The 17,039-nt window shown below is 57.3% G+C and overlaps 1 protein-coding gene across 1 annotated transcript; it reads right to left on the bottom strand.

Moving 5' to 3' along the window:
* Positions 1 to 787: 787 nt before the first annotated feature.
* On the bottom strand, positions 788 to 4,335 carry CRYAA (crystallin alpha A). Its single transcript, XM_035283000.3, has 3 exons — positions 4,081 to 4,335; positions 2,806 to 2,928; positions 788 to 1,462 (listed from the first exon to the last, which is right to left on the bottom strand). Exons 1-3 carry the CDS (start codon positions 4,267 to 4,269, stop codon positions 1,253 to 1,255), a joined length of 522 nt encoding a protein of 173 aa, XP_035138891.1. The 5' UTR covers positions 4,270 to 4,335; the 3' UTR covers positions 788 to 1,252.
* Between the last annotated feature and the right edge of the window lie 12,704 nt (positions 4,336 to 17,039).

Below are 17,039 nucleotides of genomic sequence, written 5' to 3'. Positions count from 1 at the left end.
ACGCTAACGCCCGCCCGTTGCTGACTCTTTGAAGCCCGTGTCGGTTTCTCCTTGGGGGAGGCTGCACCCCATTGCCGTCCTGCCGGCGCCGTCAGGGCACCGTGCCTCTGGCCTCCTGGGTGGAGGGCGCTGTACTTGGCTGAGGGGCTGGCAGGGCCCACCCCTCCCTTCCTCCCCCACCGCGTGGTGTCTGCTTCCCCTCAGGTCCCCTCTGGCCCCCATCTCAGTGAGCACACCAGGTGGTCAGGGCCCTCCCCAAGGCAGGGTCTGGTGAAGCCGCTGCCAGGACACCCAGGGCCCAGTGTCCGGTCCCGGGAGGGGACAGAGCAAGCTGGCCACCTGCAGCTCAGGGCTGCGACGGGTTGCCCGGGGCAAGAGCATGAGTGCCCTTAAAGCGCAACCCCGAAGGCAGCAGGATGGTCCGGCAGACCCCAGAGAGAACAGGACGGCCCCACAGAAGGAAGCCAGTGCTGGCATTCTGCCTGATGCCAGTGTGGCCAGAGAAGGGAGCCCAGCCTCCTTCCATCCCCTCCGGCCCCTTCCATGTCCCTTCCTGCCCCCAGCTCTCGGAAGTTCTCCCCAGTCCCTTTCCCGTCAGAGGCTCTGCCCCCAAAGCCCTCTCCTGCTCAGTGTGGAGGGAGGCACTTGAGCTCGGGAGAAGGAAGGGACACAGGCGACGCTGTCACTCATCACTCGAAGGCCACCGGGTCCAACGGGAGCAGGTGATCCCGCTGTCCTCCCTCCCTCCCCTCACGCCCCCAAGGAGACAGCAGCAGCAGACAGCGGGTTGCTTGTGTCACCTGCTCTTTATTGACTGCCGTGGGCTGTACTCTCATGGGCAACCCACGTACCCAAGAGCAGCAGGCACTACACAGAGGGGCTGGAGGGAGACAGTCTGAGAGAAGAGGCTGCGAGAGGGCAGGCACACGGAAGGGAAGCCCAGGGAGGTGTGGGCAGAGCCCGCGGCGAAGGGAAGCTGCCTCATGGTGGGAGCACCTGGCCGGAGGTCACCCCCTCCTCCAGGCTGTTATCTAAAGGAGTGTGAGGTGCGGTCACTTCCGCCACTGGCCGGTGGAGGGGTCTGGAACACCCTGAGACCCTGAGCTCTCCAGGCTGCTCTCTCAAACCCTCATTCCATCTGAGAAGGTGTAAAGGAGAAACGGGGAAGAAAGGAAGACAGACACCCCGCCCTTAGGGTGCTCCCCCGACCACGGGCCGGGGCTGCGGGGGAGCCGGCCCAGGAGATGCCTGCTTAGGACGAGGGAGCAGAGCTGGGCTTCTCCTCCCGCGACACGGGGATGGCTCGCTCGCCGTGGGTGGCGTCCAGGCCAGTCTGGATCTTGGGGCCAGTGAAGGTCAGCATGCCGTCGGCGGACAGGGTGCAGGACAGGGCCGACTGGTCTACGTTGGACGGCAGGCGGTAGCGGCGGTGGAACTCACGGGAAATGTAGCCGTGGTCGTCCTGGGGGCGGGGGGGTGGGGGGCACAGTCAGAGGGGCCGCTGCGCCAGTTGCTGCCATGCCCCATGCCGGAGATGCTGCCCCCAGCCCCACCAACCGCAGAAGGTGGCCAGCCTGCGGGGGCTCTCACAGGGGCCGGTGCAGCCAGAGCCTCCCGTGGCCAGGCCCCCTGGGATGTGTGGATTTGCACCCGCCCCTGCTCCCCTGGCTTCACGGCCACTTGCGGGCTATTCCCTGCGTGGGTTGTCTCTTCACGCTCCGTGGCTTCACTCCAAAAACGCAGGATCATTCTGTCCTAGGCCCTGCACCTCAGCCAGGCTTTGCCTCCCAGGACCCTCAGGACTGCTCCAGCCCAGGTCTCTGAGGCCCAACCTAACGTGTCCGCTGGACGCCTAAGCCACAGACCCAGCTCCCTGGCCTGAACCCCTCCTCCACTGGCTGCAAAGACCAAGAGCTGGGAGCTCAGGATGCCTTTTCCAGGCTGTGCTGGTGAAAGCCTGAGTGGGGGCTTTACCGGGCCCAGGTGAGGGAGGGGCGGTGCATGAGGAGGTCAGGGTTCACCCCCCAGCACTGCCTTCTCCAACCATTGAAAGAAGACCGCGGCCAAAAGAAACAAAGACATTGGCTAACATCCTACCTTCCGGCCCCTCTCTGTTCTCCAGGCCCCGCGGGACACTGTCCATCTGTGACAGCCCACGAGCTCTTCCCGGCTTGGCCAGGAGAGGCAGGTCACCAGGGCTCCTGTGCCTGGTCTCCCTGAAAACCACGGAAACCCAGGGCCTCCACCCGAGCAAGAGCGGGGCATCAGGGTGACTGCAGGGAGAAGCTCCCGGCCCACCTGCCGGTACTAGCTGAGGGACCCGGCAGGCTGAGGACCCCCTCGTTCCCCAGCTGTGCCCTGGCATAAGGAGGATACAGGTCTCAAAGGGCTGCTGTGAGGCCAGGGTGTCAATCAGTGCACGTAAAGCGTTCCGAGCAGATGCAGCTGTGCCGTCGGGGGCTGGCCTCCCTCAGGCAGGTTCCTTTCTAAGACCACCTGGCATCCAGGTGACAAGGATGGAGCTGGTGACGCTGGGTGCAGCAACCCAGGAAGGGACCCTAACCTGGGTCCCTGAGCCACATTTGCTCCAGGAATGGTGACCTCAGGCTCTGGGAGGGGCTGGCTGTGCTCAGGTGGGCATGGCCCCTCCCTAAGGGAAAAGCCAGGCCTGATTCAGGGGTCCCTGAAAGCATCCCTCTCCCAGGGTTGAAGGTGCAGATATGCAGGCCCCGTAGTGCCCACCGTGACCCCCTTGCCCGCCGCGCCTACCTCGCCCCCCTCCCACCCGTCAGCGCCTGGGCTCACCTGGCGCTCGTTGTGCTTCCCGTGGATCTCCACGAAGTCCTCCTGCACCTTCACGGTGAGATCCTCCGGGGAGAAGTGCTTCACATCCAGGAAGATGACGAACTTGTCCCGGTCGGATCGAACCTGAAACCCAAACAGGCTGTGTGGAGCCATCCCCAGGGCGCCTCCCTGCTGGGGCTGCCGGAGACAGAGCAGGTCCCCGTAATCAGGACAGAGACGCTTCGGTCCCATGCAGGCCTCTCCTCCCACATGCCAAGTGGGACGGGGCCTGTGACTGTCTCCTGGATGGACGGGCACGACCTCGACCTATCTCCAAACCCTCAGGGCCAGCTGAGAGGCTGCTGGTTTGGCTGGTTATAGACAGGTGGGCTGGTTATGGGCTGGCTGCTACTAGTCACAGTGTGTGGGGGGAAGTCATGATGGGTTGGGTTGGCCCATTAGAGTCAGTCGTCTGGCTGGTGAATCCTGGCTGGCTGGCTGGGCTCAGCCTGTGGAATGAGGTCACCGCCCTTGGTGGGCCGTGACCCTTGGCGGGCCGCTGACAGCCGGCGCAGCTTCCTCTCCAAGCGCGTCCACACACCCCTCACTGCCCTGGCTGGGCCTCGGCTCCCTGAGGCATTTTGCATCCTGGCATTGATGGCTATCACAGCGGTCCTGGGGAGGACCCTGTTTGTTAGATGCTGAGTGAGACTCAGGCCCTCAAAACTACAGACCCACACTGCTCACCCGTGGCTCAGAGAGGAGGCTTGGGGGGTCCTATTGCCTCTCCTTTTGACCTTGGCAGGGCACCCGAGTAAACTTGGCAAGAGCTTTGCTGGCTGTGGGCAGGCCGAGCTCATTGGAGGTGGTGCTGGGGACCCCCTGCTCTGTGGTTTTCAGGACTGTGACCCCCAACCTGCTCCCAGGCCTCCGGGACTCAGGAGACCAGAGGAACCCGGGAGCTGGTGTTCGCCACCACCCTCACCTGGATGGGCTGCTCTTGGGGTTTCCAGTATGTGTCTAGTGCCTTACAAACCCCACGTGGATCATGAGCTGACGGAGGAAAACAAGGGTGGCCTCAGGCCGCCCCCTTGTCCAGCCTCTCCCGATGCTATGGGAGGCTCTGCCGCGTGGCCACAGTGGGGACACAGGCTTCCACCTGTCCTTGGCAAAGGGACGACATGGGGCGAGGCCACTTGCTTGGCAGAGCAAGACCAGAGTCCATCATGCTCCATCCCTCGAGGCCACCACCCTGTGAGCAGTGAGGAAAAGCCAGCACTGCCGGCTGTGTCTTACCTCGGAGATGCCGGAGTCCAGCACGCTGCGGAAGAGGGACTGGCGGTAGTAAGGGCTGATGGTGGAGGACAGGAAGGGCAGCAGGTCATACTCAAAAAGGCCCTCGCCGAAAAACTGGTCGAACAGCCGGCTGGGGTAGAAGGGCCCCAGAGTGCGCTTGAACCAGGGGTGCTGGATAGTCACATCCATGTTCAGCTTTGGTTCCACGGGGACCTGGAGGCTGGCAGGAGTCAGGGGGCCTCTGGGCAGGGCACTGCAGAGCTGGGGTGAGCCATCCCTATATATGCCCCCGGCAGAATGGAGGCATTAAGGGATTTCTCTGGAAAGGCATGAGCTCATGAGGAAGGCTGCCCAGTCAGCAGAAACGTGGCTGGGCCAAGTGCCTGCCCCCAGCCCTGGGAGGGGCTGCGTGGACGGTTCCCGAGGCCTGGACTCAGCTGAGGCCTGCCTGGGTACCCTGGGGCTCCCGGGAGGGCACACAACCCAAGGAGGAGGTGCGTGCCCCACACTCGCCTGGGGCGACAATGGAGCCTCTCATCTCCCAGTTACTGGGCAGCATCTACGTGCCAGGGGCCATGCTAGCTCTCTGCATGCCTCGTCCCGCCTGGGTGGTCCTCATGGGAGGAGGAGAGCCCATGCCCTCGTTAGACGCAGCAGTGACACTGGTCGTCCTGAGGCTCATGGCGCCTGGGCGGCGTACACTGGTGTTGAAAGCAGAGTGCCTCTGTGAACCTACACCACGCCCACCCCTTACAAAAAGGGTGCATCTTTGTCAAACTCCTGGGAAAGACAGAAAGAAAGAGAAGCTGAAAGGCACCCACAATTCTGGTGCCTGGGGGAGCCCCGTTGCGTTCCTGCTCGTCCCCCAGGGTCTGTGTGTCTCCCACAGGAAGACTGGCTGGGCGTGTGGAGGTGACAGCAACATGTGGCGGGCTTCCCTCTGCAGCCCACCCTGGACGTCCAGCCCCGTGGGCATCATCCCCTGTAACACCGCAAGCCTCCGTGCCATGACCTGCAGTGGGTGTTGAGCTGGGCAGCTCCTGTCAGGGTGGTGACATGTCTGCCCACACGTCCCCGCCACCCACGTGGTCCCGCCACCCACATGATCCTGCTGTCCATGAGGCCTGGTGATGATCTGCTGCTCAACCCATGGCCCTTGTCCAGCTACCACTAAGCATCCAGGCACTCCCAGTTTTCCGGTTTGTTTGTTCTTTTGAGAGGGAGTACCTCTCTGTTGCCCAGGCTGGAGTGCGGTGGCATGATCTGGGCTAGCTGCAGCCTCGACATCCTGGGTTCAAGTGAGTCTCCTGCCTCAGCCTCCTGTTTTAGTAGAGGCAGGGTTTCACCGTGTTGGCCAGGCTGATCTCGAACTCCTGCCCTCAGGTGATCCACCTGCCTTGGCCTCTCAACATGCTAGGATTATAGGCGTGAGCCGCTGCGCCTGTAGTACTCCTGGCTGTAAGTCTTTTGATATTTTGGAGTAAATTGGGCCTGGGAGCATGGTCCTTCCCCACATCCTCCCCCCAGCCTGGGAGCCGTGCCCCCCGCCCAGGCCAGTTTTTCCAGTGCACGGTCCAGGCTGTGAGGAGTCACTTCGTCCTCTTCGGGCCTCCCAGTTCCTACTCAGCCTCTAACAGACTCGTGGAGTGAGCACATACCCAGGGCACGCCTGCGGGCTCTGCGAATTCATCCCCAGCCTGTGGGCTCAGGAGCCACAAGCCAGATGCCCAGTGTATGAGGGTCAGACCTGACACGTCCCAGGTGGGATCAGGGCTGAAGGGGGGTCCAACGGGTGCTCCATGCCCCAAAAATCTTGAAATGACTTTTGCCCTGCAAGGTTATGATTTCAGAGGAGCTGTTCTCTGGGGGGGCCTCCTCATCCTGCTAATCCTCCTCATCCTGCTCATCCTCCTCATCCTGCTCATCCTCCTCATCCTCCTCATCCTCATCCTGCTCATCCTCCTCATCCTGCTCATCCTCCTCATCCTCCTCATCCTGCTCATCCTCCTCATCCTGCTAATCCTCCTCATCCTGCTCATCCTCCTCATCCTGCTCATCCTCCTCATCGTCCTCATCCTGCTCATCCTCCTCATCCTCCTCATCCTGCTCATCCTCCTCATCGTCCTCATCCTGCTCATCCTGCTCATCCTCCTCATCCTGCTCATCCTGCTCATCCTCCTCATCCTGCTCATCCTCCTCATCCTGCTCATCCTGCTCATCCTCCTCATCCTGCTCATCCTCCTCATCCTGCTCATCCTCCTCATCCTCCTCATCCTGCTCATCCTCCTCATCCTGCTCATCCTCCTCATCGTCCTCATCCTCCTCATCCTCCTCATCCTGCTCATCCTCCTCATCCTCCTCATCCTCCTCATCCTGCTCATCCTCCTCATCCTGCCGACATGTGTAAAATGTTGACAGTTTGCTCACCACAAATATTTTGCATTCATTTTGATTTACTTATTTATTTTATCTATTTATTTGTTTTTGAGATGGAGTCTTGCTCTGTTGCTCAGGCTGCAGTGCAGCGGTGTGATCTCAGCTCACTGCAACCTCCACCTCCCAGGTTCAAGTGATTCTCCTGCCTCAGCCTCCAGAGTAGCTGGGATTATAGGCATGTGCCACCACTACGCCTGGCTAATTTTGTATTTTTAGCAGAAACAGGGTTTCACCATGTTGGTCAGGCTGGTCTCAAACTCCCAACCTCAGGTGATCTACCCGCCTCAGCTTCCGAAAAAGCGGGGATTACAGGTGTGAGCCACAGCACCCAGCCCATTTTCATTTTTTTAAACAGTGCGTCAAAGCATGATTTAAACATCAGAACATTGACGGTGGTGTTTTTAGTGCCCCTGACATTTAGCAGGGAGGGAGGAGCGTGCTGTCCTCCCTCACAGCTGGGCCTACACATGATCAGTCAAACAGCGGGGACTGCAGGCAGGGAGGTGGCCAAGACTGCCTCCTGGGGCTGGACTACACAGCTCTGGGCACCGAGGATGGGCAAGGTCCTTCAGACTCGGGCAGGGGGTCCAGGCACTCACACCTCCGCACCCCTCACCACATGCTGTAGGGCCTGGCGGCTCAGAGGCCTCCGTGGGACGTCGAGGCTCCTGCCACAGGGTTGGCCGGGCCTGCAGGGGTCTTCTGAGCGAGCCGGCGTCTGAGTCTGCACAACAGAAGTAGGAAGGCCTCGACGAGTGGGCAGGGGGGGCTCTGGGGCCCTAGGGACCTTTTCAAACCCGGAGTTCAGGTGTCGTATGGGTGTCTTGGGGCTGATGCACCAATCACAAACTTGGTGGCTTCAGGCAACACACAAGCCTTCTCTCGCAGTTCTGGAGGCCGCAGTTCTGAAATGGATCCCACTCAACTTGCAGCGACACCCTGGCAGGGCTGGCTCCACCCGCAGGCTCAGGCTAATCTGTTTCCTGCCTTTGGCGTCTCAAGGCGCCTGCATTCCTTGGCTCGTGGCCGGCCTGTCCTCCACCTTCAAAGGCAGTAGTGGGTGGTGAGGTCTCTCCCATCACATCCATCTGGCAAGGACTCTCCCAGCCCCTCTCAGGACTGCTCCCCGCCGCATCTCAAGGCGGGCTGTCTTCGGAGCCTTGACTCCGGCTCCCTGGCCCGGAGCCCACTGCGCAGACGTCCTCACTCATTGATCCACCCTGGTGCAGTCCTGTCTCCTAATGCTGTGCCCAGTGAAGTCCCTGCTCTTGCGGAGCTGAGATTGTCTTGGGTAGAGACAAACAAATAGACAAGTAAACAATTAAACATTAAACACGGGCTGAGGCCAGAGCCCTGCCAGAGCCCTGCCCCACTCACCTGGATTCTGGGGAAACAGGACCCTTTTGCCCTGGACTTGGGCTCCTCCTGGAACTTGTGCCGAAGATGCCACCTAAAAGCCACAGTGCACAGGTGGCAGGCGGGGGTGACCGGGGGGTGACAGCCACTGCGCTGAGGGACACGCTGCCTGTGGAGGTTGAAAGACCAGAAGGAAACCCAAGACAAACCCCTGTCCTCTCCCTGATTCCCAGCACTGTCCACGTGCATCGTGTCTGCACAAAACACACCTCCCCTTCTGCTGAGCTGAGTTCTAGCGATCGTTGCGTTCAGAGCGGTAGATTCTCGAGGTAGGGGTGTTCTCTAAAGCTACAGTGAGCACTGAATCAGTGACGCCTGGGCTATGGGACCATGGCTCCCAGGGAAACACAGGGTAAGGGTCCTGTGAGCCTCTGGTCTGGATGTTCTCCTCACCCCGGCAATGCATCCTCTGTCTTGTGAGTGTTTCTGGGTAAAGATGCTTTACTGAATCTATAAATGTTGATTTGCAATCGCTGAGCTCACGGCCAACAGCCCTGTAGCTGGGCCCAGCAGAAGCTTCTCTAGCACGTGTTTCCTCTGTGAGACATGCTGCAGCTGCCTTACTTTCTGTAGGTCTGTGTGTTTTGTTCGTGATTTTGCTGTTTAAAATCCCCCCAAGCACAGAGCTGAAGAGTCGCCAAACAGTAACCAAAACTGTCTTTGGGTTTCCATTTGTCTGGCATATTTTTAGAAATCTTTACTTTCAACCTATTTGTGTCTTTGAATCTAAAGTGTCTCTTATAGACAGCATATAATTAGATAAAGTGTTTAATCTGTTTGGACACTTTCTGTATTTTAACTGAAATGCTTAATTCACTTCCTTAAAAATGCCCCCAAGCACACAGCTCTTCAGTGTTGGGCTTGGGGATATTTTAAAAAGCAAAATCTGGCCGGCCGCAGCAGCTCACGCCTGTAATCCCAACACTTTCAGAGGCCGAGACGGGCAGATCACAAGCCTGGCCATAATGGTGAAACCCTGTCTGTACTAAAAATACAAAAATTAGCTGGGCTTGGTGGCAGGCACCTGTAATCGCAGATTCTCAGGAAGCTGAGACAGGAGAATCGCTTGAACCCAGGAAGTGGAGGTTGCAGTGAGCTGAGATCACGCCACTATACTCCAGCCTGGGTGACAGAGTGAGACTCGTCAAAAAAAAAAAAAAGCAAAATCACAAAACAAAATGCAAAAATCCTGGCACTAAACAGACCTCAGAAAGGACACTGGTTGACTGCATGAGGCTGAAACAAAGGGCCACGGCACAGCCGTGTTCAACCTCAGCCAGGAACATGTGCACGGAGACGAATTTTTCGGCACTCCGTACAAATCTGTGAATGACCAGGAAAACTCTGCAGGTATTGATTTGGGGGTCACAGGTAATTTTTTGGGTGACTTTTTTGTAGGGACGGGGTCTCGCTATATTGCCCAGGCTGGTCTTGAACTCCTGGGCTCAAGCAATCCTCCCACTTTGGCCTCCAAAGGTGCTGCAATTACAGACATGAGCCACCGCATCCAGCCTAAAAATACATTTGACCAAGTAGGTGTCGTGGACTGAATTGAGTTCCCCCAAAATTCCTATGTTGTACTGACCCCAGAACCTCAGAATGTGCCTGTGTTTGGAGCTAGGATCTTTCAGGCAATGAAGTTAAACAGGGTGAGCCCCAGTGCAGTGGGACCGGCACCCTCATAAAAAAAGGAAGTCTGGACAAATTCCACAAAGAGACGCACCGAGGACACGTGCACACAGGGGAAAGTCCACGTGAGGACGCAACAAGCAGAGGCCCTTCTGGGAGCTGAGGAAGGGGCGTTGGAAGGAGACAGCCCCACCTCCCAGGCTGCAGGGCCGACTTGAGGCAACAGCTGTGCGTTGTTGAAGCTGCCTGGTCCGTGTCCCTGGCAGACTGACATCACAGGGAATTCCCAAATCCGGAGCGCGTGAGTCATGAGGAGAGATCGTCCTTCTGTGATCTTCATTTCTTGTCCTTTTCTGAGCATTTACTGTGCGGAAAATGTCCAGCAAACTCCCAGTCCTGGGGCCACTCCCGACACTGCAGATGCAGCCACCTGCCTCTGCGTGGAACAGCGGGGAGGTGCTGACCTCCAGCCCCGGGGTTCAGTGTCGTTCTGTGCTTAAAAGAGAAATTCCACATAATCACGGCGCTCACACAGAAACTGAGCTGGAATCACTTCAATTCTGTCATTCCGCATGGCGCTTTTATTCTGTGCTTAAAATGTGAAACGGAGCCCAAACAGAGGTGCAGCGCTGAAGCTCAGAGGTCAGCTCATGCGTGAAATAATTCACTGGATTTGAATATCTTTAACATAGAAATGCGTTCTTTTTTCTGCTAATTGCTTTGAAGAATGAATCAAGAAAATCATGATTGCCTGTGATTATGACATAAGCAACCTGAAAATCATTTTGCTGTATGGAGGATGCAATATTCAAAGCTGTGAACTACTCTGGTGTCAAACTCCCTGTGGGCACCGCCAGCCTGGGGCCCCCCAAGCTCCTTGCTGGCATCCAGCGGCCTCTTGCAGTCCTCCAAGTGTGGGAACCAAGGCTGCATGGGAGGCCTGGAGCCTCTGGCTCTGCCCTCAGTCTCCCGGAGCCGAAACCTGCAGCTAGCCTTGTTGACAGCCATGCTGGGACCTCAGGGTAGAGACGATGTCGGAGCAAACATCCAGCCCAGGATGTCCAAAGGGCGAGATGACCTTCTTCCTGTGCCTCCCACACCCCCGCACAGTGGCACAAGGCGCCCTGGGACCCGCTCGGGACAGCCTGCAGGAGCCTGGACCCAGCACACAGGCCCCAGGTTGGTGTGAGCTGGGTCAGGGGAAGGTCCACCTGGGGGCAGGAAGGGCCGTGGAGAGAGGGGTCTGCCCAGTAGGCCCCAAGGCCCCCTGGAAGATGCTAGCCTCTCCAGGCAGCCTGGCATGGAAGCCAAGGCCTGGGAGTCAAGTGTCTGACTCCCAGGGCAGGGCTGGGAAAGGCAGGAACAAGGCTGGCCATGCAGCCTCCCACCTGGGGAGGGCACAGGGGTAGCTCAGTCCCGCAGGCACACCAGGGTCTGCACAAACACGATCGCCCTGGCCACACACGGCCTTCCGCACTGGACGTCCCTGAGCACAGGCAGCCCTTCCTCACTGGATGTCTCTTGGCTCTCCTGGCCTCCTGGAGAGTCGCCATCACCCCTGCCTGTGCCCTGGACCGAGGCCCTGGCAAGAGGACCCAGTGGACCCCGAAGGATCCGCCTTGGGTTGAGGGGCGCCGGAGGGGCACTGAAGAGCCGCAGCTTCCTGTGAAGGCTGGGGGCGGGGGTGACTGAAGAGACTGTGAGAGGACCCAGGCATCGCCCAAGGTGCCAGTGCCCACCTGGGGCCTCGGTGGCCACGGGGAGAACGTGGGCCGAGCGCCGCTGAGCAGCTCCATCCAGCCTAACCCTGGGTCCCAGCCACGCCCAGGGCCGCTGCTGCTGGGTCCCGCCACACAGGGACTGCACAGGCCACAGGGTCAGGCAGATGCAGTCTCCACGAGGGCCACACCTAGGCCGTCTGCACCCCAGCAAGGGAAGCGCCACCGCAAGCCCAACCCTCGCCCCCTAGAGAAGAAAACGCAAGAGTTTCCCAGAGGTCAGAGAAAGAAAAGGCACATGCCTCCCAGAGCTGAGCAAGACAACAGTGCAGGGCTGGCACCTGTGCCCAGCAGCCTCCCAGGGGCCGTTCCACCTGGGAGAGGACTGGAGGCCGTCGGCCGCCTCACTGGGAACGCAGACCAGTAGGGCCTGTAGCCGGGGCCTCAGGGCTGTCCCAGGTGTGGAGCCTGGCAGCCTGAGGATGCCCCAAGGGGTGGGCAGCGCTGGAGAAGGCACAGGGGGACCGTCCCTTCTGACCCAGGTGCTGAGAGAACCCAATGTGGGCTGCATAGGGCTCCTGAGGGCGGAGAAGGGGCAGGAAGCCAAGAAGCCAGAGGGGCAGACGTATGGGAGCCAGGGTGCCAGGGTGCCAGGGCAGGGCTCCGACTGGTCTGGGAGCATGTGCAGGGGTGTGGGGTATATTTGATGTGTGTGGTGTGGGAGTGTATATGGTGTATATGTGATGCATAATGTGTGCAGTATGTAGTGTACAGTGTGTAGATAGTGTGTGTGGTGTGTATATGTGATGTGTGTGGTGTGCGTGTTGTATATGTGGTGTGTGATGTGTGTGGGGTGTGGGGTGTGTATATATGTGGTGTGTGGTGTTTCTGTAATGAGTGTGGTGTGTCTGTGATGTGTGTGGTGTGTGTGTGGTGTATATGTGCTGTGTGGTGTGTGTAGTGTATATGTAATGTGTGGTGCGTGTGTTATGTGTGTGGTGTGTGGTATGTCTGTGATGTGTGTGGTGTGTGTGTTGTACATGTGTATGGTGTGTGTGCAGTGTGGTGTATGGTATATCTGCAGTGTATGTGTGATATGTGTGGTGTGTGTGATATATCTGTGGTGTGTGGTGTGTGTGATGTGTGACACATCTGTGGTGTGTGGGTGTGTGCGGTGTGGTGTGTGTTGTATCTGTGATGTATGATGTGTGCACAGTGTGGTTTGTGTGTGGTATATCTGTGGTATGTGTGTGATGTGTGTGTTTTGTGTGGTGTGTGTGATGTGAATGGTGTGTGTGATGTGTGTGGTGTGTGGTGTGTGTGTGTTGTATATGTGATGTATTATGTGTGTATGGTGTGGTGTGTATGTGGTGTGTGGTGTATCATGTGTGTGCAGATACCGTGTGGTGTATCATGTATGTGCAGTGTGGTGTGTGTGTGTGACGTGTGTGGTGTGTGTCTGTGGTGTGTGACATCCACTGCCTCGGAGATCACTTTTCTATCTCTGCAAATGGGGCCCTGTCAGGAGGTTTTTCTCACTGTCTCTGCAGACAGAGGCCTGTCAGGAGGTTTTTCCAGTCTCTGTGACGGCTCCTCGGTGGCTCCCAGCATTGTGTCCGTGCCCAGCTTAAGCCTGTCCTCAGCGATTTGCCGCTCCACTGCACCTGAGCTCAGTGCCAGCCCTGCTCACACAAAGGGGACATTCACTTCATCTAAAGGATTCCCCTCACGCCAGCAGTCTGCCCTCGCCTCACAAAGGCCGGGGCTGCAATTTTCCACTCCAGGGCCCCTCGGGCTCACACACAAATCCGCCTGTGTGGGGCGGATGGGGCATTGTGGAGGCTCAGCAGGGAATGTGCCTGCGCTAAGCCCTCGCCGTGCCTCTCCTCGAGGTCAGCAGGTTCGACAGGATGGTCCCCGCAGACCCCCGAGCTGCCCTCAGAGTGGAACACGCAGCCGATCCTGCCCCATCAGCCCCTTTCAGGACAAAGCGTTGGGCAGCGTGTGCCATGGACCCCTGAGGTCCTCTGATGTCCACCTCAAGATGGCTGGAGTAAGCTGGGGAGAGGATCCTCTTTTAGGGGTTTAGAGATAATTCGATCTCACCGCACCTGCTGGGTGCTCCCCACTGCCAGGACCTGCAGGCCATGAGCGATGTGGACAGAGCCTGTGGCGTCCTGCCCTCCCCCTGCGGCCAGCGCTTGGTCTGCCATCACCGGGTGTCACTTTTACTGTGGCAGCAAATGCTACTTCATGGAGTTAATTTTTATCACAAGAATTTTTACGCAGTCTCAGAAGCAGAGCGCAAGGAACAATGAGCCCTCGCAGACTCATCAGCCAGATCCACAATCAGGAGGATTTTGCCCCATTTCCCGCTTCCCTGGTTTTTTCTTTGCTGAAGTATTTTAAAGCAAAGTGCAGACACCACGTCAGTTCACCCCTACGCACGGCAGGTACTTCTCTGACAAATCTAACGTTTCTTTCTAGAAGCACAAACCCCTCCCAGGCTTGACAGGCTTCCTGACAACGTCTTGATGGCACCTGCAACCCCGTCCCTCGTCAGATAACTGTGATTGTCTCAGATATGTTCTTTTACCGTCGATGTGCTTGAATCATGATCCAAAAAGAATCTGCTCACTGCTCTGCTCGTTACGTGGATATCTTTTTTCTGAAATTGCTTCTGCGTTGCTGAAGAGGTCATACGTCTTTTCCCCTTCTGATATGTTAATACAGCGACCTTGATGAATCACTTGTCTAACGCTAAACCCATCTTGCCTGGCTGGCACCAACCCAGCTTAGTTACTGGCTTCGCCCAGGCTTCCAAGAAGAGGAAGCCTGGGACGTCTGGGTGTGGCTGCGTGGCTGGGAGGTGCAATCCCCGGGAAGTGAAAGGGAGTGAGGAAGGGAAGCAGGGCGCTTTGCACAACTGGCTCTTCCTTCTCATATCCGGGCGGCCAAATCTGCTCCAAAGGATCATGGCCTCCCTCCCCCCATCCCCAACTTTCTGATGTGCTTTTCTGGGCCCTTTGGGCAGCCATGGGGAAGCAGAACCCTTGGGATGGGGGCAGCTCAACCTGAGGTTTCCACCAGGGAGGGCGGGGGCACCCCAGCCCGGCCTTGCCTCCCAGGAGCGCTAGATGGGACAGTGGGTTTGGGATTTTCCATCTATGCTCTGAATGCAGTTGGCCTGTGACTCTTCTCTCTTGTATTGTCCTTATTTGGTTTTGATACCAAGGTTACGACTGCCTTATAAAATAGGGCGGGCCAGTCGGGCACAGTGGCTCACACCTGTAATCCCAGAACTTTGGGAGGCAGAGGAGGGTGGATGCCTTGAGCTGAGGAGTTTGAGACCAGCCTGGATAACATGGTGAAACCCCGTCTTGACAAAAAATACGAAAAGTAGACGGATGTGATGGCACGCACCTGTAATCCCAGCTACTTGGGAGGCTGAGGTGGGACGACGATGTGAGCCCAGGAGGTGACGGTTACAGGGAGCAGGGATTGCACCACTGCACCCCAGCCTGGGCATCAGAACCAGACCCTGACTCAAATAAAACATAAATAAATTAAATTAAATTAAATGGGGGCGAGGGAAGCATGTCTTGTTTTTCTTTTCTTTGGAAGAGTTTCTGTAAAATTGAAACTGTTTCTACTTGGCAGAAATCACCGGTGAACATCTGGGACTGTCACTTTTATTTGGGGCTTTTTGTGTGTGCTGATTTCATTTTTCAATATTACAGGACTTCTGAGGTTTAGGAGATCTTCCTTTGTGTTTGTGTCAGGCCCATGACCATGCAGCAGCCTGCCGGTGCTCCGGTGCCTTGGTGGTCTCCTCCGGCCTCATGAGCGTGGTGTGCCGTTTGTTCTTTCTTTGAGACAGAGTCTCGCTCTGTCACCCAGGCTGGAGTGCAATGGTGCGATCTCGGCTCACTGCAACCTCCGCCTCCCAGATTCAAGCCAGTCCTGCCTCAGCCTCCCGAGTAGCTGGAACTATAGGCATGCGCCACCACAACGAGCTAATTTTGCATTTTCAGTGGAGATGGGGCATGTTGGCCAGGCTGGTCTTGAACTCGATCCGCCCGCCTCGGCCTCCCAGAGTGCTGGATTACAGGCGTGAGCCACCGTGCCTGGCCCAGCTGGTTCTTTTTCTCAACCCTCTTCTTGTTTATTTGTCTCTACCTTTTTCTCGATTGATTGGGATTTTGTCTTCATTGATCTGCTCAACAGTATGTCGGTTTTTACTTCATTCATTTCTGATCATATCTTCTTTTCTTTTTTTTTTGACATGGAGTCTCGCTCTGGCACCCAGGCTGGAATGCAGTAGCATGATCTTGGCTCACTGCAACCTCTGCCTCCCGGGTTCAGGTGAGTCTCCTGCCTCAGCTTCCCAAGTAGCTGGGATTACAGGCACCCACGACCATGCCTGGCTAACTTTTGTATTTTTGGTAGAGACAGGGTTTCACCATGTTGGCCAGGATGGTCTCGAACCCCTGACCTCAGGTGATCTGCCCACCTTGGCCTCCCAAAGGGCTGGGATTACAGGCACTCGTGCCACCAGACCTGTCTAATTTTTGTATTTTCAGTAGAAACCGGGTCGCACCATGTTGCCCAGGCTGGTTTCAAACTCCTGACTTCAAGTGATCCACCTGCCTCAGCCTCCCTAAGTGCTGGGATTATAGGCATGAACCACTGCACCCAACTGCAATCTCAGCTCACCGAAACCTCCGCCCCCCGGGTTCTGGTGATTCTCCTGCCTCAGCCTCCCAAGTAGCTGGAACTCTGCACACCCACCACCACACGCAGCTATTTTTATTTATTATTTTTAATTTTTGGCAGAGCTGGAGTGTCGCCATGCCGGCCAGGCTGGTCTGGAATCTTTCTTACGATCTTTCTTCTGGGTTTAGTCCACTGTTAATTTTTTAAACTCCAACGTGGGTACGTGGCTACTAGTTTTGCCTTTTCTTCGCTCAATGTGAGCCTGAAAATGGGATATTTTCCTTTCTCTCCGTGGCTGCATCCCACAGGTTAGTTGGAGAGCTGGGGCTCCTCGCGCGGCGCCCCGAAGGGAGCCGATGCTGGTCCTACAGGGCTTTCAGACACCCCGGGAGCGAAGCTGCACAGAGGCTTCCGCAGTCAGCCACAGGGCAAGACTGAACACTCACCGTGTTTGTTCTTAGCCCACCTGACCCAAAAATGACTGGAGGCAGGCCGGGGTGGGGGCTTGAGCCCTGGGCATTCGCTTCTGCGTTCAGAGGAATGAACGGCTCCTAGGCAGATGCTGGAGGAGGGAGAGGAGCTGTGGACAAGTCACCCGTGACAGTGACACTGCTGCTGTCCCCACACCAGGGGTGCCGTGGTGCTTCACTGAGTGGACCCTGGACTCCCCACAGAAACCCTCTGCAGTCAGAACCACCGCAACCCGGGTGCCAGGAGGCAGCTATGGCACCATCCGTGAAATTCCCAGGAAGCTCCTGGAAGCATCAGGAGGCAGAGCCCGGGCTAAGTCTGCCACGTTGCTGCCCCCTCGTGTGATCTGAGCGCAGAACCTCTCCCTTTCCTTTTCTGCACAAAACACCGCAAGCTGCCAGTCCTCATGATCCCATCTGCGGTCCCAGCCCGCTTCTCCTTCAAAGACCCCACAGCGGGCAATTCTTTTTCACGCCCTCTAGATAGGAACGCTCAGGCCTCCGGTGACAGGCGATGTGGGTGAGGGCATGGGACAGTGGGTGCTCAGTGACAGAGGAAACACCGAGGAGGAGA

This window comes from Callithrix jacchus, chromosome 21 (assembly GCF_049354715.1).
Source record: "Callithrix jacchus isolate 240 chromosome 21, calJac240_pri, whole genome shotgun sequence".
NCBI lineage: Eukaryota > Metazoa > Chordata > Mammalia > Primates > Cebidae > Callithrix > Callithrix jacchus.
Note: the sequence above shows the minus strand (reverse complement) of the source record. Positions and strands in the feature narration are given on the sequence as shown.